The 27365-nt window shown below is 42.9% G+C and overlaps 1 protein-coding gene across 1 annotated transcript in view; it reads right to left on the reverse strand.

Moving 5' to 3' along the window:
• Positions 1–27365, reverse strand: part of ALK (anaplastic lymphoma receptor tyrosine kinase) — a gene marked incomplete at its 5' end in the record, with an annotated part of 208584 nt that overhangs the window by 6873 nt on the left and 174346 nt on the right. The window contains 13 exons of the mRNA XM_010013707.1: positions 4944–5073; positions 5965–6029; positions 6937–7027; positions 9193–9379; positions 11135–11233; positions 11845–11856; positions 12418–12570; positions 13540–13638; positions 15115–15297; positions 16265–16409; positions 17341–17472; positions 19971–20121; positions 24509–24671. Of these exons, the coding sequence (XP_010012009.1) occupies positions 4944–5073; positions 5965–6029; positions 6937–7027; positions 9193–9379; positions 11135–11233; positions 11845–11856; positions 12418–12570; positions 13540–13638; positions 15115–15297; positions 16265–16409; positions 17341–17472; positions 19971–20121; positions 24509–24671 (1610 nt within the window). The remainder of the gene's footprint in view (positions 1–4943; positions 5074–5964; positions 6030–6936; positions 7028–9192; positions 9380–11134; positions 11234–11844; positions 11857–12417; positions 12571–13539; positions 13639–15114; positions 15298–16264; positions 16410–17340; positions 17473–19970; positions 20122–24508; positions 24672–27365) is intronic.

Below are 27365 nucleotides of genomic sequence, written 5' to 3' on the forward strand. Positions count from 1 at the left end.
GTTGTAGGTTTTATCTTACCCCTTAAGAGCACTGACACAGGTTTGCGCAGCCAACAGCTATGGAAGACTTAAGCTGCCAACTCCTTGTTCCTGCCCCTCTGATGAAGACTGCAGCCCTCGCCAGCAGGAGCCAGATGCCTTACAGTGAAAAGGGTAGGCTTAGCACCAGCTTGTGTTTGCCAGCCTCTGAAGCCAAACCACCAGCTTCTGCACTGAGGTGTGGATCAGTGATCCCTGTGGCCAGCCCTGTGGGGGAAGAGGAAACTGCTGCTGCCAGTGGGGTGATGACACACAGTGGGGTGGCAGTGATTGCTTATCCCACAGCTAGCTCAGCATGCATCAGCATTAGTTACTGGACCAAACAAGTCTATCCCACCCTCTAGCTCTTTCTTGTAACACCTACCATTCTGCCCAGTGCCCGAAAGGCACACCTGCCCACACCTGCGTCTCCCACCAATGCACAAACCAGCATGGGTTCTCCAGTGACAGGGACTGCTGGCTCTGCCAGCCCGTTTGGTGTCATGAGACATGTCTCCAGACTGATGTGATGCTGTGCTGGCCATCCTACCTGATGACCTAAATCCCTGCTAACTGGGAATGGAAATAACTCCAGGCTCTGTGTCAGGCAGCAGCCAGTACTGAAACTGTGAGCACTGGCTGGTAAAAGCTAAAAAAGTCTTAATGTGTTCTGAAGAGATGAGGAAAAACCTGGCCTCAATACTTGACTAATCAAATAACTGAAAAATGCTGCATCTCTGCATGAACAAAGCTGTTTTTTCCCCAGTGAGGTGCCATAAACCAGAATTGTTTGACTTTGTATCAGCTGCCTGTATTTCATTATTCACACAGTATAGTTCATTGCCTATATAACTGACTCTAAACCACTGGACTGGGTCTCCCCCTAAACTCTTCTTTTTGTAGAGTAACCATTTCCTGAAAACATAAAGCCTCTCTGCCCACCCCCCTTCTGTGAGGAGGGGGGGATAATCTTTTTTACCTTTGTGAGTTAAAGTGACTCACCAGCTACACTAGATGGCTACAGTAAGAAAGGTTGCAAACGCCTTTTCTTACCCTTTCAGGGCATAAGGAAAGGGAAATGAGTATCTCAACCTACCTATTTCCTCCTCTTCTTAGCAAAGGTCAGAAACCTGAAGTGAAAACAAAGAAAAACCCCCAATTCTTTACTGGTTGTCTCCAGACCTGAGCTGAACTGCAAGGCAGTCACAGCAGGCTGAAGCTGCAAGCTGATACGAACAGCACAGCCTTTTCTTCTTTTCCCTTTTTTATCCTTCCTTTCTCTCCTTGGATGAATTTCTTGCACCTTTTATTTGGCTAAATACAGTCCTAAAACAGATGTGACTGCCCAGGCAAGGACAATTTAGCTATGTAATCTGTTTGAAAAATGGAGCTTTGGGATTCATTTTGCAAGGGGAGCAGCCTTGAGACACCAAAGGATTCCCTTTACTGCTTTTGCTCCCCAGATGAATGGACAATGCTGGCTGCAATGCACGGCTGCTCAGAGCACCAGTGTGACACCTCCTAAGGTGAGGCTGAATCTTGCTAAGGGTGAAGGAAATTCTGTGTATTGTTCAGTGTAATCACTGCTCTGTGCAACAGGCTGCACAACACAAAGGAGGGAATCATTTATCTGTATACGATTTATCTTCTGGAGCTGTTCTTTGATTGCTGTGCTGTGTGTGAGGAAGATCAGCACTGAACTTCCCAGAATGGACAATTCTGCAACACTCATAAAGAGTGAAGGCTCCAATTCCAGGCATCTCAAAACCTATCAGACTGCCTCTCTCCAGACAAGGGGAAGATGTGAAATTTTATTAGAAAAGGAACACAGAAACCCTTCAGGGTTGTAAACCCTGGACCCACAAAGAAGTATGAATTTGAGCTATGCAGCAGACCTGGCTGGCATAAAGAACAATATTCCATAAGAGTCACTGGTATCGTATCACTGAGGTTGGATGAACATTTGGCTTATGCATATTATCATTCTTGCTCAGTCCAGAAAATCACGACATGTTGGCCGAACATTGCTTTCATTATTTACATGAAGAACAGAGATGAGCAACATGAATAACCTGTGCTGGCAGTATCTTGATCTCCCATTAAATTGGATCCCATGTCCTGATACCTCCTTCAGTATCTCTCTAGCATGGTGCTTTCTTTTTCCTGAAGCCTCAGAATAATGCCAAGTGAATGCCTTTCACACCTCCATTAAATTTGACTGAAACTGGCAAATGAATTTGAACTTACTGGCAGGGGAATGGGGAGAGCAACTTGGGGATGAAGGTAGAGAATGAACACATAGATCTCTCTTTTGCAATCAAGCTGAAAGCAGAAGTAGGTGGGAAAGACAAGGTAGTAAGGAAATAAGCTGGAAAATACAAAACTAGGAAAAACCAAGGAGAAATAACAACAGTAATTCATACAATGCTTACTGCACAGTAACAGTGCACCTCTGTTACCGAGTCAGTCAGCCAGGTCTTGTGCGTTCAATCAAATCCTGTTGGAAACAAAGCTTATGGAAGCTTGTTTACTCTGCAGTGTTCCTTGTCTTTCCTTTCCTTTAATGGGCCTGGAAAGCTAGATGTCTAGTCTGCTATGCCTACCTTCTACCTGTCTTCCTTGAATAAGCGATAGCAGGAACAAAGCAGCTCAGGGTTCATTAAGAGCAGTGCACAGATACATCAGCAGTACTAAGCCACAGGTATAATCTACAGAGACTTTGTCACACCTCAAGTATATGCAGAGGGTAAATCCACTTCCACAGCTTGATCCCATACTTCACAGAGCACAACACCCTGCACACACCTCATCTCTCATCAGTCAAGTCTTCTAGCCTCATAGTTTCTGAGCCAGCAGTAAAACATGTGCACCAGAGCCTGATCTCGCAGCACTCACAGGTGCCATTTAACCCCTCAGAAGCTGCCCTGGCAGCCAGACAATGAATTATCCTGTCTTTCTTGCCACGCAGCCACCAAATGGGACGTCAGCAGAAGCAAGGCAAGGCAGGTATAAGGGGAAAAGGGAAGAAAGGTGTTAGAAGTGGAGCAGAACTGTGTCTGCACACAGTCAGGCTGTTCACATTCACCTAACTCTTAAAGAGGGGCTGGAAACTGTTTTTCTGAACCAGCTGCAGCTTTCAACTGCCCACCTGCATTTGAACCTTAGCCTTCCCAATGAGTGACAGGCCTGGGACGGAGCAGAAAACAGCAGCATGAGTCCCAGGTCTGCTTCAGTCCCGGGGGCAAGTTAAATCCAGGAGTAGGGGAGGATCTTTAAGATGCTGGGAACAGCCCCTGTGTTAGTCTCAGATAACCTCAAATAGGTCAGGAAAGACAAGAGAAGAGGAAAGGAAGGGGCAGACTGAAGGCAGAAAGAGAAATACCAAGTATGCTGCACCTCGAGTGAACCATCCACCTCTTCTGATGTTAGCTTTCACAGGGGTTGCACAGAGCAACCGCTAACAGAAATGGAAGCTCTGGCTTGCAAGAAGGACCTCATCACTGGGGCAGGGGAAAACAGAAAGAAACCCCTCAGTGGAAAGGCTCCCATGACTGCATCCTATAAATATTAAGGGCTTTTTATCCACAAAATCAATTGGATTATTTTATTGCAAGCAGGTAAAAAAAAATCCTGCTGTTCAGGACTAATGCTCTTGGTGCTTCCTCACAAGATCTTGATCATTACTGAGCTGGCTTTTCTAATTTAGCAAGCCAAAAAGGTGTTTCCACTACAAAGTGATTTATGGCTTTTCTTACCTGCCACTTCACACATCTAGCACAGTCTGTCCTGGCAGAGTTAAACAAAACACCTATCAGGCAGCATACCTTGCCCATGTCGTATTGCTCTGCAATGGCTGAGAGCAGAGCCCACATTGCAAAACATGCATCTCCCCATTCACATACCACCAAGTTCAGCCCATTTGTATAAGCTGACAAGACCATCTCTAGGTGCCACAAAAAACCAACCTCTGTTTATAAAGACTGCTTGCTCAGTTTGCAAACATCTTCACTTTAGCCTTCTTAACCAGGCAGGAGCCACTTTACTGCAACCTATTCAAGACTGTGGTGCTCCTGTGCAACACAGACCATTTTGTAAGTCTGAAAACCAGACTGCAAGGCAAAACCACAAAGTTAATCTGCTTCGAGATGCCTCGAGAAAGAATCTTATTTATATCTGTTAGAGCCAATTTGTGCATCTCTTGTACTGATAAAATCCAACATTTTGCCCTGTGTCAAAGAAACGTAGAGACAAAACATGAAGCTGTGCCCTGGTGCTAAGCTTAACAACATCTGGGTGCCTTTCTGATCCAGGGCCTCAGAGCAAACTTCATTCTTCTGAAATACTAATTCCTCTCTAGAAGTCATTATTTATTTCTCACACATTTCTAACTCACTGTTGTTTCCTACTGATGAAATCATTTCAATGGGAAAAATCTTTAAAACTCTGGACTAAAGGTATTTGCTATTAAGTCAACAGCTCTAGGCTGGATTCTCTCCTTGCCTGTGTCAAATTACACTGACAGATATCCACAGAAATGCACCTGATCGGCAGTTTAAATAATGGGCTTTGCATTGCTAGCTCAATGCTTCCTCCCAGCTTGCCTCCAGCTGGTGTGAGGAAGCTAAGAGTAGAGTTTAACTGATTAAAAACAAACGAACAAAACACGCCCCCTCTGATTTCATTCCTTTTTTTAGATAGTATCTGCAATGCTATCTAGCAAAGGCCAGGGAGGAGTCATCTCTGCGTAACTCCAGCATGTGTTCCCTATACATGTGTCCTGCCCACAGTGGTCTTCTACCAAGAGAAATATACAGACCATCTAAAACCCTGGGAAACAGTAGCTGCACGGATCAGCTCTTTTACAGTTATGTATTTGCCTTGTGGCAGCAGCTTACTAAACAGAATTAGACTTTCTCTTTTCTTACCGGTCTAGGCCGTGTCTCTCTCAGGAAGGATTTCAGGTCACCCCCAGCCATGAGCTCCAGCAGGATGAAACGGGGCAGTGCCTGCAAGCTCACCCCGATACAGCGCACAATGTTCTGGTGGTTGAACTTGCTGTGGAGACAGGAAGATTCAATTATGAACCAGCTTTGATCCAGAAAGCACAAGATGCAGAACAGGATCAAAATGTTTTGCTGTGGGGATTTCTTATTTTTTTCTTTTGGAAAGTAACAAATCTCAAAAGCAGAGGTAGGGCAACTGGATAAAGCTAAAGTGCTACCCCTGCACTTTGTGTCTGTCTGCATAGTGCAGGAACAGACGTGGAGGGGGAGTGCTGCTTTTCCTCTTCCTGTATTCTGTAGCCTTTTTGGGCTACAGCAAGACTTGTGGGCCATAGGAAGTGGAGGATGTATGGTAACAACCACAAGTCTGCTTTCAATTTCCCTACCCAAGGGGTAGAAGCTGGGCTGGGGCAGAGTTGTTCCAAATAACATTCTGACATAGGGATCTGCTTATGCAGGGGCTATTCCTCAAGGTTTAGTCTCTGATAATTCCTTACTTCTCCAGACCTCGATGTGATGAGAAACTATTTCCATGGATTCTAGGACTTGCTCGCTGACATTTGACATGAAAGCAGCATTAAATCAATGCCACCTGTTAGTTTTGACTACTCAACCCCAAACTCCTAAAGTTTGTTTTTACCTCATGCTCTGATTTCAAAGAGAAATAAAAGGATCCTATTATCAATTCTGAAAACTAGGCCCAAAGAGTTTCACTTTGGATAATGTAAACCAATGTAGACCCTCTTGAAAATTTAGCCTTTCACTATCTGGCGTCTCTTTATTTGTAGGAAGAATATACAAGGATGGTAATGCCTATCCCTCTTTGTAAAATACTCACAGCTATGTACTAAAACAACTAGCTGCATTACATGAACACTACCTCTCAAAGCAACTTTTTTCTTTACAAGCCTATACAAGTGCTGTTGATCTTATTCATACACACCTAATAATGAGAGCTTCCATGAGGAAGTCCAGCTCATCCTGCTCTGAACACACTTCTGGCAATGTCTGGAAAAGAAAGAACAGGTTGACAAGGAGAAGATACTCAGATGTAGAACACCTGGCACAATCGAAAGCACTAACATTCTCTGCAGCAATCCTTGTTTCTCTGCGAGAAACCTCACCCTAAGATAATAGCTAGACCATTACTAATCTAGACTGTGAAGTCTCTTGAAAGGTAATGATCAGAACACATGGCCCATCAACACCACTGTCATCCTCCTCCCAGCAAAAGAAATAGCCCAGAGTGCACAGGGAACAGCGCTCAATACATGGGACTCTGCAGTACAGAGAAAGAGGAAAGAGACCACAGTTCCTGAGCTCTCTGATGGTTCAGGACTCCTGCCTGCCAGCAAGACTATGAACTATATCCAGCAGTAGGACTGTGCTGCTATGTAATCTCTAGGAACAAAGAAGCTAGGTAGGCTGCTGAAGGCCTGGAGAACCCTGTCAGGGCCTCTCAGGATTCAGCTACACATCCAGTCCATATCCATCCTGTAAAGGAGTGGTGAGATCCCTGAAAAACCAGCCATCTCCCACCTGCAAACTCTTGGATGCATGTTCCAGCTGCTTTTGGCCCTGTGAAGACTTTGGCCTCTGACTCAAAGGCTTTTGACAGATTTCCACACCAGGCATAGCATGTGGAGGATGGACTTACTTCTCAAACTGCAGTTGTATGGGAAATCTTGGCCTATTTACTACTTACAAACCTCTTTTAACAGTCTCACAAGCCCATATGCTACAAGCTGTACCATCAGTATGATTGATTAAGGTGTTGCAACACAGCAGTAACCTTTCTAGCCACATCCTTCAGTACTACAGTAACGCTTAATTCATCTTCATTTTTATAATGCATTGGGACTCTTGGGTGAAAGGTGCATGAAACCATCATGATAACTCATACACTGTCACTTACTTTCACAGCCACCTGCAAGGGAGTGGGGTCGCTGGGGATCCCTGCCACCTGACCTTCATATACCTCACCAAAGGCTCCGTGGCCCAAACCCCTGGACAGACCAGAGAAGACAAGAAGGTTTTACTACAGAGAACATACATTATAACTCTGTGGTCACAGCTCATAGAAGGGGCTCAAAATTTTCACAGCAGTGAAACAAGGAGAAATGGATACAGACACTATGCAGGGAATCAGACATTGATGTAATCTTTCCTGGACCTACAGTGTATGTAATTGGTAGGGAAAACAATCCTCAAAAGCAGCCACCAGTGAAATCAAGCTGCTGGCACTGCAGTGTGTAATGGATAGCACTCTTTCATGGCTTTGGTGTCACTGCTATAGTGGTGGGCCCTCCAAAAGAGGTCAATAAAGATAGGTCTTAAGTCTTGGTGTTCCTACACCCTAGACACATTAACAGTTCCCATGATATTTATGCACCATCATTAAAGAAAACATTGAAAAAGAAACTAGGAAGCAAAATGGTTCTCAAAGGACCTGAATTCTAAACCAAGTATCTTTTCCTGATTTATTTTGTAATTCTGGGTAAGTACCTTAGCCAGTAAATGGTGATGATAATGCTTTGTAAAGCATTCTGCTCTAGGAATTCATGCTGAGCATAGTTTCTGTCACTGATCATATTATGAAATTTACAGTTTTATTTTGAATAAGGGTATAAGAAAAAGGACTTAAAGTAACCACACAACAGATCCTCTCCTATGCCCTTGTGATAGAGATTTTGCATACCTGTCTGTTCAATCTTCACTCCACATTAAATCGACTGGTACAACAACAGCTGTACCACATACATGGTATGTGGCATGACGACATAACTCTGAGAGAGAATGAGGCTGCCTCCCAGATCCTGAGTCCCTCTTAACCCAGAATGGGTTGCACATTGGGCACATTACAGGTTCAAGCCTCAAAGAGACATTCCTGCATCTTGGTCTGGATAAAAGGCTCTCAATAAAGCTCTCTTCTACACCAGACACTCTCCTGGTAGAGCTAGATCTGGCCTGAGAGCCTCACTGATTCTCTGGTCTATTAGTGGACTCCTTTTGTATGGACTGTTCTTCTCCCAGCTGTCCAAATAGGTGCTGCTAAGAACAATCTGCTCTGCTGGTGCATAAGCTCTCTGCCTGTAGTTTTGCCAGGATAAAGGCCAGTGAAACCACAGTAAGGACTTGCACTGCCTGTGACTCAGCCACTTCTTTTAATAACATTTTGTAGGTATCAGCTTGAAACACTATTCTTGGCTAAGCCTGACCAACTTACTACAAACTGAGGGTATAAACCAGGATCTCTACAGTTCATAACCCAACCTCCTCCCAAAAAATCCATGCCCTTATCAATTCCCAGCTCTCTGCAGCTTGCCACACTTCAAAAATCCTTCTAGAGCCCAAGTGACAAAGGCAGCAGCAGCACAGGGTACACTGGAAACTTCCAGATGCAGTCCTACAAGATGTGCAGGTAAGGGGGAATGAGATAAGAGACAGCAAAGCTTTGCAGACTGCATGGACTGGTCTGAGCATCATCGCTATTAGCACCATAAGCTCCCTTGTCTCCTAAGCTCTCCTGCTTCATTTTCCTGGCTTTCTGTGTAAAACTGCATGGTACCAGGATAGTGTCACATTGCCAAATGGCACACATTGAACCCTGCAGAAGAGCAACATGGGAAAGAACTCTAAATTTTCAAGTGTTTATTAAGAGACTATTTCGAACTCTCCAGACGTTTTGATGCAGACAGGACTACCCCGCTGGCTTTATATTCCTGGGGAGGTTTTTTTCATACTATATGACAGTCTCAAACCCATTGGTTTTCCTGCTCTTTTACTTAAGGATGTCATTATCTCTACCAAAGACTTTAAAAGAGCCTCCTACAAGTCAAAACCTTCCCAGCATTTCATCAGTTAATACTGGAAATAGTCCATACATTGCAGAGTCTGCAAAAAATGTGTATGAACTACTGATGGTGACTCTTCAGTTCCTCTCATACTCCCAGATTAAACACTGCACCTGTAAAAGGTCAAGGAGACTGCCAAAGTCTAGTTCCTTCCACACAAGCTTAACTACTGCAGCTTTATATCTTATGAAAAGGAGCATGAGCCTAAAAGTGCATGAGAATTTGCATGTGCCTGCACAAACACGTGAGTTCATGTTAGAGAGCCAGCATATGTGTGTGCATAGTGTGAAGCACAGGGAAAGCAAAGATGAATTTACCGGATGAGAGAGATGTTTTTTCGAGGCACCTCTTTGAGGTCACTAATGGATGTGGTCTTTCCTGCAAAGCAGTAGTTGGGGTTGTAGTCTGTCATGATAGTGGAGGTACGCAGCTTGCTCAGCTTATACTCTGGGCTCTGTAACTCCATCTGCATGGCTTGTAGCTCCTGGTGCTTCCGACGATATACTACATATGGAGAATACAGAAAAGCAGAGACACAGATTGACTCTGGAACGAGATGGCAGCTGTGCAGCACATCTCACTGGAATTTGCTTTGTGGCCAAACTTCAGTGAATCAAACCAGACTGTCATATTTCTGTATAACAAATCATCGCAAATGGAATCTGAAGTTGTTCAGGAACTTTTGATTTACACATCTTCCAAAGAAGCAGGCTTGCTGTTTGGAACTGTTTGGAAGAAGTACAATGAACTTCACTTGTGGAGATTTCTGATTTCACAGTTCTGAAGTTTTAGTTTTAGTTTAGTTAGTTCTGTTTAGTTTAACTCTTCAGTTTAATTGGACCTTCCAAGAATGAATCTGGTTCCAAACTTGGGATATAACCTATTTTCCTAAGTAACACAGAAGTGACTAAAATCTGAAATGCATTTTTGTATCATATTGTTCAAAATGGATAAACTGTTGCCTCAGAATAACACATTGTACAGATAATTAGCTCATTTTGCAGAACTTTGTGTTTCTAAACAACAGAGTTGGACTACATTTGAAACCAGTTTATGGTAGTGTTATATTCCTTCAATCGCTTCACTGATACTTCTGAAACTTCATCAGGAATCACACCTTGAAAGGAGACATCCTGTGGATAGTCCTTGAAATAGTAATTTGATATTGCAGTATGTTTTTCGAAGCCAGACGCCAATCATGAGCAGGTTAAACCACTGTTACCCTTAGTATCGATTTCTGTGGGAGCTGATTGAGCCCAAAGCCCAGGATGGTAATAGCTATTGCATCTTCTCCAGCAGACATTGCTCAGGGGAAGAATTTAAGGGGTAAACATGCACTCGGAAAGGCAGATGGATGTAATGACCTATCCACAAACCCTTCCTGTCCTCCATTTTCCTCCTCATTGCTTTTGCTTTGATTTTTTAAATCACTGCTCTTTCCTGAGATGACAATGATAGGGTAGTTGGATGGAAAGAGGATTACTCTTCCACTCCCTGAAAAGGAATTAGTAATTTTAAAGGGGTACTGTTGGGCCAGAAATCATACATGTAGGACCATGTGTGTGCAACTGATAACTCCTGAAACTCTTAAAACTGAAACAGCTGCACAGATCTAATTTAGTAGCTGCCATTTGCTGCTCAGCGTACATCCCTCCCTTCCTCCAGACTATATACAGTGTGGCCAAAGAAAGGTGGCAGAGCTGTGGTTTGAATCCCTGTCTGCTTTTCACTGATTCAGATCTATTCTGCTTGCAATCGAATGAAGGGGAGCAATTGTTTAAAAAAAGAAAATGAAAGGGTGAAAAGTACCTTTTAGTATTTCAAATAAAGATGCCAAGAATGCCCACATCCTACTAAGTAGTGGTTTGTAAAAGGGAAGCCTATGTGAGAATTTCAAGGCTAAATGTCATACATTAGGAGACGAAAGCTGTATATAGGCACACAAATAAAAATCTTGCTTTCAGGCATTAAGGACCAACAGATCTCACAAAATCAGTGGCAGCTGTGTTCTGGCAGCTTTATACTACAACACAAGGAATCATGTCTCTTTCAAGATGCAGTCAGTAACTGAAACCTCCTCAAATTGGTAACTGTGGTTGGAAACAACTACTGAAATCTGAAGTTAAGGCGTATGTGTGGGAAGGTGTCATTAAATACTGCAGTAGCTAAAAACCTGAATCCTTTGCCTCCCAGGGCCCAATTATCCCTGGCTCACATCCAACCCTCATATGGAAATACCTTTTGCAGAGAAACACTCACCTATCATGATTCCTGAAAAAGCCAAAATTAAAGCAGCCACCAACGCTGAAGTCACTACAGACAAGACCAAGGAGAGGGGGAGATGAACCACTGGCTCAGCTGTAACAGAAGCAGAAGGAATTACATGTTTGAAATGATCTTCCAGCAGTCACTTTCTTGCAGACAAATTTTTCTGCTCCTTCTTCCATTTACTGCTGTTCCTATAGCATAAGAGCAACCTCTGGCATGATCTGCTCCCAGGATCTTTGACCTCTAATACCTCATTGTTTCACTTTTCCTCAATTAATATTAAGCCATTAAAACAGATGGTTTGCTATCAACAAATTAACATGTGCACTCCCTGGGAATGAAAACAAGACCATAAAAACCAGGGGCAGGAGGTTGGGGAGGTGGGAAGAACGTTACATTGCCAGGGTTAAAGTGCTGCTATCAATGCCAAATCACAGCAAAAGCAGAAGGAGGACTGCAATGTATCATCTCCTAAATGCATCTAATCCAGGCAGAAAAACCTGATAACAGTAAGTGTAGGACAAAGTATTCCACAGCTGCCTCCTCACTTGGGATCACAAGGCACTGAATGACCATCTATTAAGGTTTACTTCACACTGGCAAAACAACCATGCTTTTTACCCATTTTACAGATGAGAATGGTAAGAATACAGAACAATTTTCCCATGCCAGTGATGAAGCTGAGAGCAGGATCCCAGAACCACTTGGTCTAACTGCTGGGCAAGAATATGAAGCAAACCTACTAATGGAGCTCTGAGCACTTGGTCTTTTAAATAAGGCAAGTACAGGTACTATCTTTAGTTTTCCTCAGAGATCTCTCACACAGAATTTCTTATAGGTTCTGCACTTGCACCTTGTATGTCCAAATCCACAGGAATTACATTCTCCTTCACCCTTTTCTTAAGAGAACTGATGTGGAATTTAAGTTTAGCTGGAAAATTCCTTCAGTGAGCAAGTTTTCATGATTCCAGAGCAGAACATGAGCATCAGGACAACCAGACACAAAATGTGACTCTCCTCAGTGCCGCCCAGCATGTCAAACACATGGTAGAGCAAACCAGCAATGCTGCTCTGTGCACCATTCCTCAGCAGGGATGTGTCTATATCCCAGCACAACAACCCTGCAGCGTATACCAGCGGAATGTAACATTCAACAGAAGACAGTTTTAAGGAGGACTAGGTAACACTTTCGGGATGGCTTACAGTCCAAACTAGATTTTTGCCATGCATTTTCTGTTTCCCATGCTAGGAGCCTACCCCATACACCTACTTACCTATGCAAGACACACCATCCTCAGCCAACTCTGTGCCTGGTTCACAAAAGCAAATGACTTTTTGAGTCTCAAGATCAACACGACACTCGTCCATCTCACAGTGACTGCAGTTAAGATGCAGCCTAATATCCACCTCTCCGTGCCCCTCTGTCACTAGGGAGTGGATGAAAGAATCTGTGTTAATTACTGAGAAGATCATTCATGGCATTCCCTTGAGCACTAATAGACATAGGGGGCATGGTGGTCACAATTGCCAGATGTAGCCCCATTTAAGAAATTGATTTCTCTCCACCTTGCATAGCTCCTGACTTTTTCTCACGTAGGAAACAACATCCAGCTAAATTAGCCCCACTGCTGTTAAGTTGCACTGGCTCTCTTTGAGCAGATAGTCGTACCAAGCTAGCAAGGAGGCTGATGCCAAGGCTAAGGGAAATCTGCCCCTTCACCAGTCTGTGGGGCTCACCCTTTTCTTTCCTGGCCTTCACTCACTCTCAGATCAAACACTACAGTGGGTTCATGAAACTTTCTGGTTGAATCTATCAGGCCAGAGTGCATCTGTATTTGAAAACACTCTGGCTGTTCTAAAGCAGACTGTTTTTTTGAGCAAATACATATTTTTGTATTTTTCTGAACATATCACAAACTTATTCCAGACACTGACTTCTGGGCAAACACAGACTGGAACTGCAGTATTTATCACTCCCACTGCTGGGCAGCACTGTACTGTTTTCTCTAGAAACTCCCTGGTCCAACCTGGATACTCTGCTGAGGGATGCTCTGAGAAATGTGTCTATTAGTGAACAGTTACATGCTTTGTCTGTTTCTTTCCTGAATTATCTGAACTACTGAGGCTGTTACCACTTTCCTTGGCCAAAGTTATTCTATAGGTTGGTAGACAATATTGCTGGGAAGTGCTTTCTACTAGCCCTGATGTTCTTTCTACCTGGTTCTGTCTCGCTACTTCAGTTTTTCCTCCATTGGACTTTGTTATGTTATCTTTCTGCCCCCTCATGTTCACAATGGCAGTAAGCTGTACCCAAAAGGTTGTAAAGTGCCCTAGAGATAAAAACTGTTCTTAAAATGAAATAAACCCACTAAAAGACTTCAGACCAATATGAATACCTTTAAGTGCTGGAGTGTATAAAGTACCAATTGGATTAATAAAGGACACACCATCCTCCCCATCCATCTCTGGGTCATTGTCCACTGCAGCATTGCCACCTATGTCAAACCAGAAGTTACCTTAAAAGATGGAGGCTCACTGGCACTAAAATACAGATAAGCATTGCAACATGCATGACTTTAGCATATTTAGGGAAACATCCAAATGAGAAAAGAGAATAAATCAAAGTGTTTAACATATAGGGAACACTTAGCAAGTTGTGGCATGAACCACTGGTCTTTAATCTACAGAACTTTAATAGCAGCAGCTTGTGACAATCAAATCCTTAGCTCTGTTTTAGGCTGACTATTGCAAACTAAGGCACAAACTTCATCTTTAACCATTTGGATGCTATGAAACATGTAAGCCTATCTTAATGTAGCCAAAAGACTGGAAAACACCAGTACTCAAGGGTCCAGCACCCTTGCTGATCAAGGTATGTACTGTGTCAGCAGAGGGAATGAATAAGCTGATATCCTTCCTCTCCTTTGCACCCTGAAAGCAGGGTGGTCCACCAGGAGTGGGGACTGAAGGAATTTATGAACTGCACATTTGTGCTTGGGCATATAGAACATAACAGGAGCAAAGTATGGGCAATTCATACAAGATATTAGAAGCACAGTATGGGCCATATATTTTGTACTACAAGCATGCAAAGATTCCCCCACCCCACCAAAAATGGCTTTTCCTCTTTAACCATCTTCAGTGAAATGAAAATTATGTTAGGTGAGGCATTCTGTTGGAAAAAGCAGCATTAAACAGTAACATTGGTATAAAACATGCACTTAATAATTTAAACTCATTATTTCCTCTCAGGATTTCTAGTCCATCATATACTTGATACAAGCTGTGGAGAACCAGGGGTTAAAAAGTCCACCACAGTGCAGATGGCTGGAAAAACTATGTGGCCCAGGAGATTAAGTGTTAGTAGAGATCTTGAATCTGGCCCACACCAGTTATAATCAACATAATGCCATCTGACAGCTGCCCTGAGACCTGCAGCACATGAAATTAGCTCCTTGTTGACTGAAGCCAACACCACTGTTGTTATTAAGAGGGGTCCTGGCTGGCAGCCTGAGCCTTTGCCCCCAGAGACAATCTGCACAGGACCAAGGCTCACCCACAGCAGGGCAGGGTAGAAGAAGCTGCACCTTTTTCCAGGCATAAAGCCTGGCTGCCAGTCTCCGGGACCAAAGTCCTCAAAACCACAGGTGCTGGCAATGGGAGCACATAGCCTGTGGCTCCTCCTTCTTCAGCACTATAACCCCAAACGGAGAGCTCAAGAACCACAGCAGGATCTTGATGGCTCATTTTGCAGAGTGCAAAGCCAGAGTTACGGCTGAAGTACTGACACCTGGCTATTGCACTCAAAGACTAAACACCAGACGTTCATCTAGTACTAAAAAGGCAACACACAGACATACTAGTACATAACAGTCACATATGCTAGCTACAGGAGAATTATCTATCAGCATTTTGCTGATCATTAGCACTAAAGGAGGGGAAGGAACACCTTGAACACGAAGCCACTTTACCTATATATCCTCCGCCTCCTCCACCTGAGGAGCACCCCCCTCCACCCCCTCCGAAACCCCCTCTTGTCTCCCACCCCCACTTCTTCATGGCCTGGGGGCAGGATCTTCCTCCAGTAGCACCTTCCAGCAAGGATTTTCCTGACCACAGGAAGGAAGTGTTATCATTCCAGCCACCTCCACCACCTGCAGTTAAGAGAAGACAAAAGGCACAGGTAGAGGTTACTTTTGTGAAAACCAAACCAACCAACCAACCCAAACCAAAGCAACCCAACAAAAAGACCCAAAACCCACAAAGACTGCTGGTATCTGCAGAACAAGCACTCTGTCAAAGCACCTCAGCTGAAAGTAAGAATCCCATGCCCTGGTTAGAAGAGGGGATGTGCTTGCTACACAGTGCTACAGTGATCTTTCTGTAAGGTTTTTGACCACATTCATCATCAGCACCTCTTTTCATCTGCTATACTGGCTTGGTTTCAGCTAGGATAGAGTTAATTTTCTTCCATGACACATACAAGGACAAGTATTTTCTATGGAAAATGTATAAAGATATCCTTGTCTGCTCCCCAACTGCTTGTTTCTGGCTTTCAGAGCCTTCCCCTTCTCTTTGCAAGAAGTACTTTTGAAAAAAACCTATGTCAGTTCTATAGTGGAACAAAAGGAATTTAGCGAAAGGGGTGTGAAAACATGTCCCAGCCCCCTCTAAATATAATATACTCACCAGTGACTCACTTTCAGCTCTGCTGGTTGTTCAATCCAAGGTCTCTTCACAGAGACTTCTAGCCAGGGTGCAATTATGCTCTTTCTGCATAAGCCAGGGAAACTGTGAGTATGTCTACACAGCACAAAACAGTGCAGGAAGCAGGATGGCCATGAGAGGATGGCACTGCAAACTCCCACGTCAAAAATCAAACAACTTTGCTTTATGAGAGGCACTACATTATTTTGGGAGAATGTTGCCACTGCTACGGCAGTACCACCTCTGATACCCTTGTTTAGGCCAAGTGTCCTGCACTGTGGTACATCCTATATGCATCTGTTATACTTCCATGTTTCCCCTGAACTGTGTTTTTGCCTCACCTTCTTGTGAGGAAAAATCTGGGAGTACCACATATTCACAAAGGTTTTCCTAAAAAGATCAAACTTTCCTTACCTGCAGCTCCTGAATTTCCATTCAGCCCTGGAATAGAGGAATCATTCTCCAGCCTTTCTGGATGAAATGTGTCTGTTTTGGCCCTGTAGGCCCTGCCACCACCTCCTGCTGCAATTATCAAGGGGACCGGTTCTCCATTCTCCATCTTAACACATTCAGAAACAAAGGCAGTGTTCAAACCGAGTCAGACAAGCAAATGGAAGTTCAATCACATGCTAGTTACTGCATGTTGCACTAAGCAGGCATCTAGGACTGCTCAGCACTACAAATCACCATTGCATTATTTATGCACCCACATTCAAAAGATTAATGAATAGCACTAGTCCTACTAAGTTCTGCAACAAAGAACAGTGGCATCAGCAGCTCTATGAATTGTACCTATAGTGCTGATGGCTCTTAGAAAGCTTGTAATGTTACTGTGTGGTGACTTTCATCAAATGAAACAGCTAAGGAATGCTGCTCTATACAGTGCAATACAGTTCTACTCCTGTAAAGGACTAGAAACTACCTGAGCATGCAGAGTCATGCAGAATTATGTAGAAGCTGGGTGCTCTGAACATATTGTTAATGCCTGAAACTGGTGTTTGGAATGAGTACTATCTCAGCTAGTACATGACAGAAAAGATCAGTGGCCCCTAGCTATATGGTTGCCAACAGAAAATATACAGGCTACCCTCAACTTTTCTTGTAATTTCACAGTACAGGCCAAATGTGTAGCTGAAATCTAATGTTCTACAATGATAGATTTGAATAAAGTCCTCTGGAATTTGCTGTAGAATTATGCTTCAGTATCTCCACTTGCATGGAAAAAAAAATAATCTAATTCCAATTATTATGTTTGCAAAGGAAACTCCAAGCCACTAAAGCAAATGTGGCCATGCTGTGCACAGTCGTAAAGAGCGCAAAGGGCCATCTCAGCTCTCTACAGCTATCAGCTGGAGATGAAGGATACCCCAAGCTCACTTCCTATTTCCCAGAGATGTAAAGAGGGTTCTCAGATACTTCAGGCTGTGACACTAGACGCAAGCGGCAGGATGTGTTCATGCTGAAGATGCACAAGGACTCTGCTTCCATACCTTAAATATGTAAGTTGCACCTCCCCCGCCTCCACCTCCTCCTGCCCATTCATTGACGCTTCTGTTCACACGTATCTCCTCTTCAATCACATTGTTCTCTCCAATGCAGACTTTCTGTATAACTTCATTAGTCTGCAAACAGAAGACCAGGTCTGAATTCTGGTAAGAAATCTCCATGGCCTTGTGCACACACGGGCCTTGTGAACCCTTTACCTTCCAAAGCCAATAAACTGTCCTCCAGTGAAATTACACAAGCAGAAGCAAACGAATGCTCTTCTAGAAGAATCTTGCTTTTTGCTTTAATCTTTGTCAGAGGAATTTGTTGCCATTTAAACTGAATTATTTTGAAGCAAGCTCAGTGCTGATATCTATTACCATGTAGAACAGCTCCATAAACTTTTAACACACAACATGTAGCAGAATTTACTGCAGATACTTCCTAGCATAAACTACCTGCATTTCACAAGTAGTGGAAGGGAGTAACTCAGCAATTATGTGACTTGCCCCATGTCACAAAACAGCCAAATGGCAGAGATCTAGAGAGGATCCAAGCTTCTGGAACTAGATGATCTTAAGGTCCTTTCCAACCCTAACTATTCTATGATTCTATGATTCTTTACTCCTCTTCCAATGCCCTATTGGCTAGGACCAGGCAGCCAACAGGCATCTACCCAGATGTACCAGTGGTTCAGGTAGATGTACCAGGGCTAGCTTTAGACAGTCATAGCATGGACAGTAGCAATGAGCTCAACACAGACTAGCCTCCTAGACATCCAAGCAAATTTTGGTGTTTACTTGATACTTACACTGCAGCAGCATTTTTTCTGTAATTACCAATGCTAGCCAGTTCAAAACAGCTGCAATCCCACCTTTGACTGCAATATTGACCTGATGTTAAAGCAAATAACTCACTAATAAGCCCCTGTATTTCCTACTTAGCATTTTTTCCCCTCCAACAATTAGCACCAAATGTAATGAACCTTCTGTATTAGGCAAATCACTGAATTCACTAACTGATTTCAAACACAACATTAAACCATCATTTATAAGTACTTCTGGACTATGACCTTACTGTCAGTTCAGTTTTAAACTGGAGCGCTAAAGTGCACAACAAGCAAGACTCTCCTCTGAGCACTTGCAGGTTGCAGACTTTGCTTCTAGCTTATTTCATACACTTCATCTCAGTAACACGTTCTTGTTATACACAGTGAACTCATAAGCCAACAACACTTTAAGGGAAAAATGCACTAACAGTTGTTATAGAAGGACTGACCTTCTGCTTCCTTCTACTTCCATGTATATGTTTTCTTTTGAAAGAAGAGCTTAATAAAAGCATCCTCAAGTTACTAATTATTCTCTTGACCACAAAAGGTGTCCTAGGTTGTGCCAGAGAATGAATAGCATCCATTTTGTGTGTGCAAACTTGCCTAAGGAACTATATAATCCTCCTTTTCCTAGTTTTCCCTCTCCTTAATTGATTTGGCGCTGGGTAGGAATGATTAATAAAATGACAATGTCAATGACCCAAAGGAACCACTAGATTACAATTAAATTAAAAAAATAATAATCCTTCATGGCAAAGACATAACTGATTACAATCCAATCTAGTAAAAGTCCCTTCTACAAGTCAATGCAATCTCTTTGCCTCAATGAAAGAATTGCATTAGCACTCAATAAATTCTCACTAAGATTACAGTGGCCTGCAATTTAATGAGTCCATATATTACACTGAGCTGGAATGCCCTAGTTATAGACCTTAGATGGAAGCTTGAGTTAGGGCATTTCTCATTTCAAAGACATTTCATGTTAATGGTTTGTTTGTAGATATGTATAATACTAGTTTTAACATTATTTACTTCGGCACCCAGCCTTGAGAACCCCTCTTTCTTGTCTGCATCCTTCAACCTTTCCCTGCTGTGAAAGACTGCTAAGCTTTCACCTCTTGGATGCCAGCCATTAACAGCTGAGAAATGCACAGCATTTCAATGGCCAGCTCAAACCTGCGGGTGAAATTTCATCAGATAATGCTTAGTTCCCTCCATAAGAACCTCCTATTCCCTCATCCTCCAAAGAATATTAAACGATTAATAGATTATTGTGCCTGCAAATGGTGGAAGTTGCACCTTTCTGTCAAGGCATTTGCAGTAACAATTGGCTAGTAACACAAAACTCAGGACTGACTCAGCAGTGATTAATTTGTCTCTCCCATTCCCATACAAAGAATAACCAAACAGGCCCTGTGAGGTGGGTGTCTCCGCAGGTGCAGAGAACTATGATAATGGCAGGGCAGGGCAAAGACCGAGCACTGTGAAGTCAACCTTGAAGACTGATCTGCAGAGGAAAGGAAGGCAAGGTTGTCTTTTCTCTCAGAAAAACTCACACAGGTACTGTGAGATACGCAGATCAATCAGGAATCTGCAGTGTATTATCAATGGGGCCTGAATGTTGAAGTGAGAACAGTGACACGGTATTTCATCTCTTCATAATCATGCCTTGCCAGTAAAACTGTAACTATCCCTTGAACCGTATAACCCCAAGCCCCTCAAGGACAATGGTTTTCTCTGTAAACAGACAAAACTCCATGGATTTGTAGAAGGGATTAAGACAAAACAGAAAGGGCAACCACTTACACTAGGACAAGCATCTTCTCCTTGTTGTCCCACCAAGATATACAAAGTATCATCCTTCTGGAGGTCAAAAATTCCCAGCACAGACACGCCATGGGACCGGACCATGGTATTCTTCCCTCCTTTCCCACCAGCAGCTCCATAGCCTGAGATGCTGCAGGAAAAGAAAACAAGAGCATAGCTACTGAGTTGTCCCAGACAGGTGGAAGGTACAGGAAGCACTTCTGGGCACTGAGTGTTTTGCACACCTGAACTGTACACAGTGTCACAGAGCCATGCCCTGAAGACCTGACACTTGAAATACATCTAAACCCAAAGCTTGAAGACTGAGGATCTCTGCTCTATGTAGACCTATGAACTTGAGTAGCTACAAAACAGCTTCTTTCACATTGATTCTTGGACAAACACTTGCCAAGGACAGAGTGAGCAACTCCCTGTAGTTTCAAACTTTAATATATGAAACACATCCTGTTTCCCAGAAGGCATACCCTTGAGAGGTTTGCAGCAAGGAAGAGAAAGAACAGAAGCAGAAGAACTGGTAAGCACAGCACATATGGCTAAAGAGAACATTAAGCACTAGATTGACAGGGGGAGATTTGAGAAAGCAGACAGCATAACTGGTCCTGGTAGCATGGACCAGATGGGAAACAACTCTCCTATTCCCAGGACCAGAGGAATTTAGAAGAGTAGATGGACACAACACTACCTGCAGTAAACACGAAAGGCAAAAGCCTTCCAGCTAAACTCAGAGTCACCATGAACATCTCACTGTCTCCAGCCAGGGGTGGCTAGGTTGCATATACAGACTGCTGCACTCTGGGACTTAGGATTCAGAGGTCCCAAAGACATGGCTGTACCACTGTATTGCTCGGCTCCTCCCTCCCCCTTTTGAAGTACATAAACAATTTGCAGCTTTTGTCAAACGATTTTGAAGCACTTTATAATCATGACAAAACACACATCTCTGCTGCAACAAAAGACAGAGTTACTCAACTTCCTGAGCAATTCAATGGTGGTACAAGATCGACATAGATCTAAAATAGGCAGGTGATAGTAGCTTTGCAGCTATTTTCATGAGAGCAAAATTCAACTCGAAGCATGTAAACAGTGACTGCAGGGCTGAGAACACAGAACTTTCTCTTGGCTTCCCACCAGTTACGGTGTAGGTGCCCTGCTTTAACTCCTCCTTTCCTCTAGCACCAGGTTGGTCTTTGCACAGCACAGTCACATGCAAACGGGCTATAAGCAGAACACATCAGCAGTGCTCACCACATGAGAGCACCCTGAACAGGTTGGGCAGCCAGCTCACTTTCAGCCAGCAACTTGCCTTAGTAATTAGCATGAAGAACTCACCTTGTGATACTGCTCTGAGGCAGCCAGCATGGAGCAGTTCTGATGCTGAAGCAACTATGGACCATCAAGTGCCCCACAAAGCACATTAGATCCTCACAGTGTGACACAATTATGTTCACGCCACTGCTGATAACCAAACCAATCATTCTTCACTAAGGCTGCACTGGAGCCAGCAGGAAAAGTGATGGACACACAGCACTGGGCTACCCTGAACAGATGCTGCATGAATCTGAAGACTGACTTGATTTGCTATAGGATTCAGTAATGGCTAATGAGGTGCGCTGTCAGGCACAGCAAGCCTGCAGGGCTAACTGCCTGCAAGTAGAGGCCATATTTTCTTGTGCATGAACAGATTGTGCATACCAGCAATGAGGTCAGGAGAACCCGTTTTGGCCTCATTCAAAAGCTGCAGACAAATAAAACCTGGTAGATGCAGGTGACTGTCAGGCCTTACTTCAAAATGGGTGTCACTATTTAACAGATGGGTTATCTTGACTTCAAGCTTTAGCAGGATCCCTCTCCTTAGGCAAAAACCTTCTTTTACAGGAGGGATTCATTTAACCATATTGGCCCTGAGGAAAGATTCACACCACCCTGAGTTGCTATGCCCAGAACACACAATACCTTCCACTGCCTTCCTCCTTTGCTTTTTCTATGATAGTTGTAGGAACTGAAAAAGAAAACTCTCTTCAGGGAGGATCAGGATGAGCAGAACGCATTGGCTATGCAAACCAGGGCTGGAGAAAAAATCCACCTCTAGCTAGACAGGTCATGGGAAACACTGGAGCTAGTTTTGAGGATATGAGAAGATGCAGTGCCTGGGCTGGTCAACTTAGGACACCTTTTTGTATTCCGCCATGCTGTGTTCTTGTGCTACCTTACAAGAAGAGACCAAAGAAAAGAGAGGACAGTGGAAATGACAACAAACAGAGCACTCAGCAAAATGAACCAAACACTCTTGCTTTAAAAATGGAAAGAATTTGGATAACAGATGGTAATGTGTAATTTATGACAGTTCACTTCTCTCACACTTGATCACAGGATGGCAAAACCTTCTGAATGCTTAGAAGGAAACCTGAAAAGAAAAATATTCTTTCATACTGCCTAATTTTATTCTTATACAATGTGCAGCCCCTTGGGAGCAAACCAGGTGATTTTGTCCATATCAGCACTGGAGCATATAGGACTCCAGCATTCAAATGAAGCCATGTACACTGTTTGGCAGACCTTCATAGATGGTGGGGTTTTCTGGCTGTGGTTAGCTTGTGCTGGTAGAGTTCTGTGCAAAGCTGAGCTTTCTGTCTTTGCATTTTAGTAACACATATTCTGCCTCATGTTCACACAATCTCTATCCTTCTCATGCCAATCTCTATCCAATATCATCAGGAGTGTAACTCACTGCTCTACATTACACACTGTAAAACACACTGATACAGCGTAACAGCAACTTTCTAAAGAGCCCAACAGCCAGCTGGAGGGTTTTATCTCAGGGTCAGCTATATTGGAGATGGTCACCAGGATAACTTAAAGCACTCACAGTGCAGCAGGCCTGAGGAGAGGCAGTAGGTCCAGACTCTGTAAAGCACTAGAATTGATACTGCAACTTGACATTTTCCTAGGGCTATGCTGTGCTGGGGGACTCTGCTACCCCTTCAGCAGCACAGAATCAGGAAGATGTCAAATTAATTTAAACTCACAATTGCCGTCTCCATTCCCCAGGCTGTGAATTGTCTACCAGAGCCTTAAGAGGTGCAGAAGAGAATGTCATCCATTTACATATAGGTTACCAATGACATTATCCATCTATTATCTATACAGTACCTAAAAAGTCTGCTAGGCCATTTATAGGACTTAAATAGACATGTCCTCCCTGTTGGACCTGTGGTTTGTATCGTGTAGCAAAAATCAGCCTACAGTTGCACTGGAACTCTGGCTCTTCTTGGGCACTGGGATATTAAAGAAATGACAATATTGTAAGTTTATTGCCTCTTCTCTTTTGGGCAATACTTTATAACCATATTTACTGAATGCTGGTCCTGAAAAATTCTGTTCACCTCAGGCAACTCATTTTTGAGAGCTGAGTAAAACATCATTAACGCTTTTTTCATTACCATCAATCCTTATGGTAATAGGCACTCAGGCAGATCTTGTGCCTAGCCTAGTCTAGCCAGTTTCTCAAAACTGCTTTGCAGTAGACTTCTGTTAGAGACCGACATCTATCCTCAATATTTATATTCTTTTTCAATAAAGAGGGAAAAGAAAAAAAAAAGAAGGAAGGTGCCAGTAAGTTTTAACTGAAATTTTTTCAATGCTTTCAATGGAATGTTCTGCTTCGAAATCCATGATACCATCATTGGTTTCAATAGGGAATGTTGTATATAAAACCCACTACTAGTCAGGCATTAATTCAAACAGACAGTTCTGCTTACAAACTGATGCATGTAATGGCTTGATGTTACCATTCAGATGGAGTGAACTAATCTTTGATTCAGTTCTTTCCCCAGCAAGAGCAAAAAGAAAAAATGATTGGTAAAAATCTGATTAAGGAGCACTGAACTGTATCTGATCATCTCCCCTTTGAAAATAGCTCCAGAGAGGGATTTAAGCATTGGAACCTTCAGTATCACAGAGCCCAGCATCTAGGTGGCTGGCTTCCAAAATCAATTCTACAGCAGTGAGCCAGGCTTCAGGCTCAACTTACCATGCCTGGATTCAGAAAAAGTCAAGATGCTGAGCAGAGCTTGATGCAAGCTGTCCCATAAGAAATGCTGATACATGATTGTGTCTCCTATGCCAGGTGAAGAGTGCGGAAAAACTCATGCTGATCCCAGAATTCAATGGATGGCATATAGGAAGTATACGCCCCTTGACCTGAGGAGGTCAAAACACGTGATTTTCAGCTACTTCTAAAGTCCTCCTAACCTGTAACCATCTAGGCTAAAGATGCATCTGCCTCAGATGGTTGCTTCTCTTCTTTTCCTCTCTCTTTCACCAACAAGTTGCATTTTCCACACAACAAATCCGAGACTGGCAAGGTTGGAAATAACAGGATCAAGGAGAAGTAAAACCCAAGTGGATCCAGCCAAACTTGTGAATATAATACTTCATATATGTCTAGTGCATATCTGCAGCTTGGATACGTTTCAACCACAAAGACGTACTATGACAACCAAAGATGGTTCCCTTACCTGTATGTGTTGGTTGCTGGTACTCTCCAGATCTGAATGCCTTGGAGAATCCCTTCAGCTCCTACAATCACACTGAGGTTGGAGTTCCTGTAGGCATCGTTGCATTGGCTCTGTGTGGGGCCATAGGGTCCACTGGCACCACATGTTGTGAATAGCCAGTGTTCTGAAATGAGAACACGTACAAAGCATGATCCAAACATCTGAAGATCAAGAAGCTGTTCTGATCTTTATTCACTCTCTCTTATCAGACCAAGAGAAGAATCTGGCCCCTTAGGTTTTAGCAAGGACAAATATTCACACAATCCTTTTAAAAGACTCAGTGCTGTGTATCTCAGTATTTGATAGCTTTTCATGCACATCACCTGAAAGCTATCACAACGATGAACACAGCTTCACTTTTTCTAATGCTCAGAAAGGCAAAGATCAGAGGCTAAAGCAAAATGCAACACAGACCACCCAGTTTGGGGCTCTACTCTCTGGGTTGTTAAATGGCACACTCATAACTGCAAGTCTGGTACATTTTAGCCCTTTCAGTTTCTACAGACGTTTGATTACTGAATTAATTTTATATAGGAAAGTAACTGTTAATTAGATAAAACCCTGTAAATACAACATCATCTCGGTGATTAAAACAGCAAATTAATTGTATTTTGAATAATTACTTGCTTACAAGAGATGCAAGTTAAGCTTCAGAAAGCAAAACGCCTAACCAAGGCCTGTAAAACCAGCACTCAGCTCTGCATGTTCTGCAGGTGTAAATCATTGCATCCCTATTAAACCCATTTTCATCATCTGGAAGTACTAGCCCTGTACAAATAGATTTCTAGAACAAGGCTTTGCTAATGTATGCCTCAAAAATCTAATTATTTAATTTGAATACATGATGCTGAAAACGCTGTCCTTTGCCTTAAAGATTTGTTATGGCTTTCTCTAAAGGGCACCATTTTCTTCCCTAGCTTCAACTAATGTAATATAACACATGCAGACTCCTCAGCACTGGTACTAATTAGCTTAGATAGAGCATTAGCTTGATCTGCTTCTTAGAATTTGGAGCTATTGTCTAAGATGATCTGGTCTAGAAATCATGGTCTGCATGTGTCCAGATGAGAAAGGCCAGTAGTTCTACCATTACTGCTACTGGATTCACCCAGCAGAAATTCAAGGAAAGAATTAAGTTTAGCCAGGCACAAACTAATCCTGACACTGAGCTAAATTCCTTCTTATAAACAGGTTTAATGCATTAAATGGATCAAATAATTTGGCAGGACTTTAGGAAATGAAGTGACTGGGATTTTTGGGAAACAAACAAAAACAAACCCAAAACAACCCCACCCAAAACAAACCCATCCAAAACAACAAAGAACAAAACAAACAAACAAACAAAAAAACCCCAAACAAAACCCACAACCAAATCAAAAAGCAACCACCCCCAAAAACCAAAATCCGAACCAAACACCAACCTTTGTAACAGTGTCTTTGCTATTTCAAGAAGCAATGCAAAACTACTACTTTAGGAAAGCTTCCCAATCTAAACACTGCTGAGAGAATAACTTGCTTCTTACTGCAAAATCTATGCCATCCCTCCTCAAAACTCCCCTGCTAGGGTCCTCTAGAGATTTTGCTACCATTACTTGTTTTATATGGATACTTACATACTTATTTTACTTATTTTTCTAATCCTTCTGCAATGGATGGCAGTATAAAGTCTTAAAACTAGCAAACAGCAAATGGAAGAATTTCCTTCTCCTCCTCTGATGCCCATGTACCCACCAAAACCACAAGAACAACAGGTAAGAGGGGAAAAGCACCTAAGAAAGCAAGGTCTAAAAGTTCCTAAAGCAAAATGCTTCTGTAGCTCTGATATTGACAGTCTTGCACCAGAAGTTACTTATGTTTATTCTTAAAATAAAAACACCCAACCTAAACCCAAAGCGAAATCTCACACAAGATGGAAGATGAGACTCTCATTCTGTCAGCTATCACAGTGATATAACACTGCAGTATCCCAGTGGACTAAGCCACCTGCACTGAAACATATGTTTAGTAAAGCAGGCAGGTAAGTGTGTTTCTTTGGAACAATAAGAAGCCATTTGGATGTCTCTGCTGAAACATCAAACATGTTCCCAAAGGTAGAAGCAGGTGACCTTCAAGGGGATAATAAGCCCAAAACATGAGAGAATCAAAATTGAAAACTGGAAGTGATAAAACCTAGGACAGACAACAGCATGTGCATACTGCTGCTATGGTGAAGTTGTACTTTTCTGATTGACATCCTTTATATAAAGCTCATTCCTCACGTATCTGCTTACCTGGCCTTAGCAAAAGTATCTCTAGATTATCACACGTGTAACACACAGCACTGTGGGACTTGAAACTGGCAGCTCCTAGCTCCCACTGGGTTCCAGGGACAGGGGATCAATGAACTATGTCTTATTCCAAAATAAGACATATTTTGGCCCTCTGTTTCTAGTGGCCCTCTGTTTCCTTAAAAGCCCAATGCTCTGGTAGAACAGAAGAAAAATGTCCTCCTCCTGCAAATGTTATGCCTTCAGACTTTGAGCTGAAGTAACCAGAACAACTTTTGTATTTTCTGCCTCTTGGACAGACTACATGGGGCTCACTTCCAGTGAAGAGGCAGTATCAGAGTAAGAGCAAGAGAATGTGCACCTAAGCTCTTAGAATCTGCCTTTTAAAAGCATGAGAGTAATGGGAATGAAAACCACAGATATGCCAGGGACTATGATGTAAGGAATGTGGAGATGGCTGAGCACGGGAGGTACTACCTTAAATTTCAGAAGTGGTCTTGCTGTAATCTTGTATATAGGTGTATACAAGATTACATGTAAAGCCTCCCAGG

Source organism: Nestor notabilis, unplaced genomic scaffold, assembly GCF_000696875.1.
Source record: "Nestor notabilis isolate BGI_N333 unplaced genomic scaffold, ASM69687v1 scaffold1524, whole genome shotgun sequence".
NCBI lineage: Eukaryota > Metazoa > Chordata > Aves > Psittaciformes > Psittacidae > Nestor > Nestor notabilis.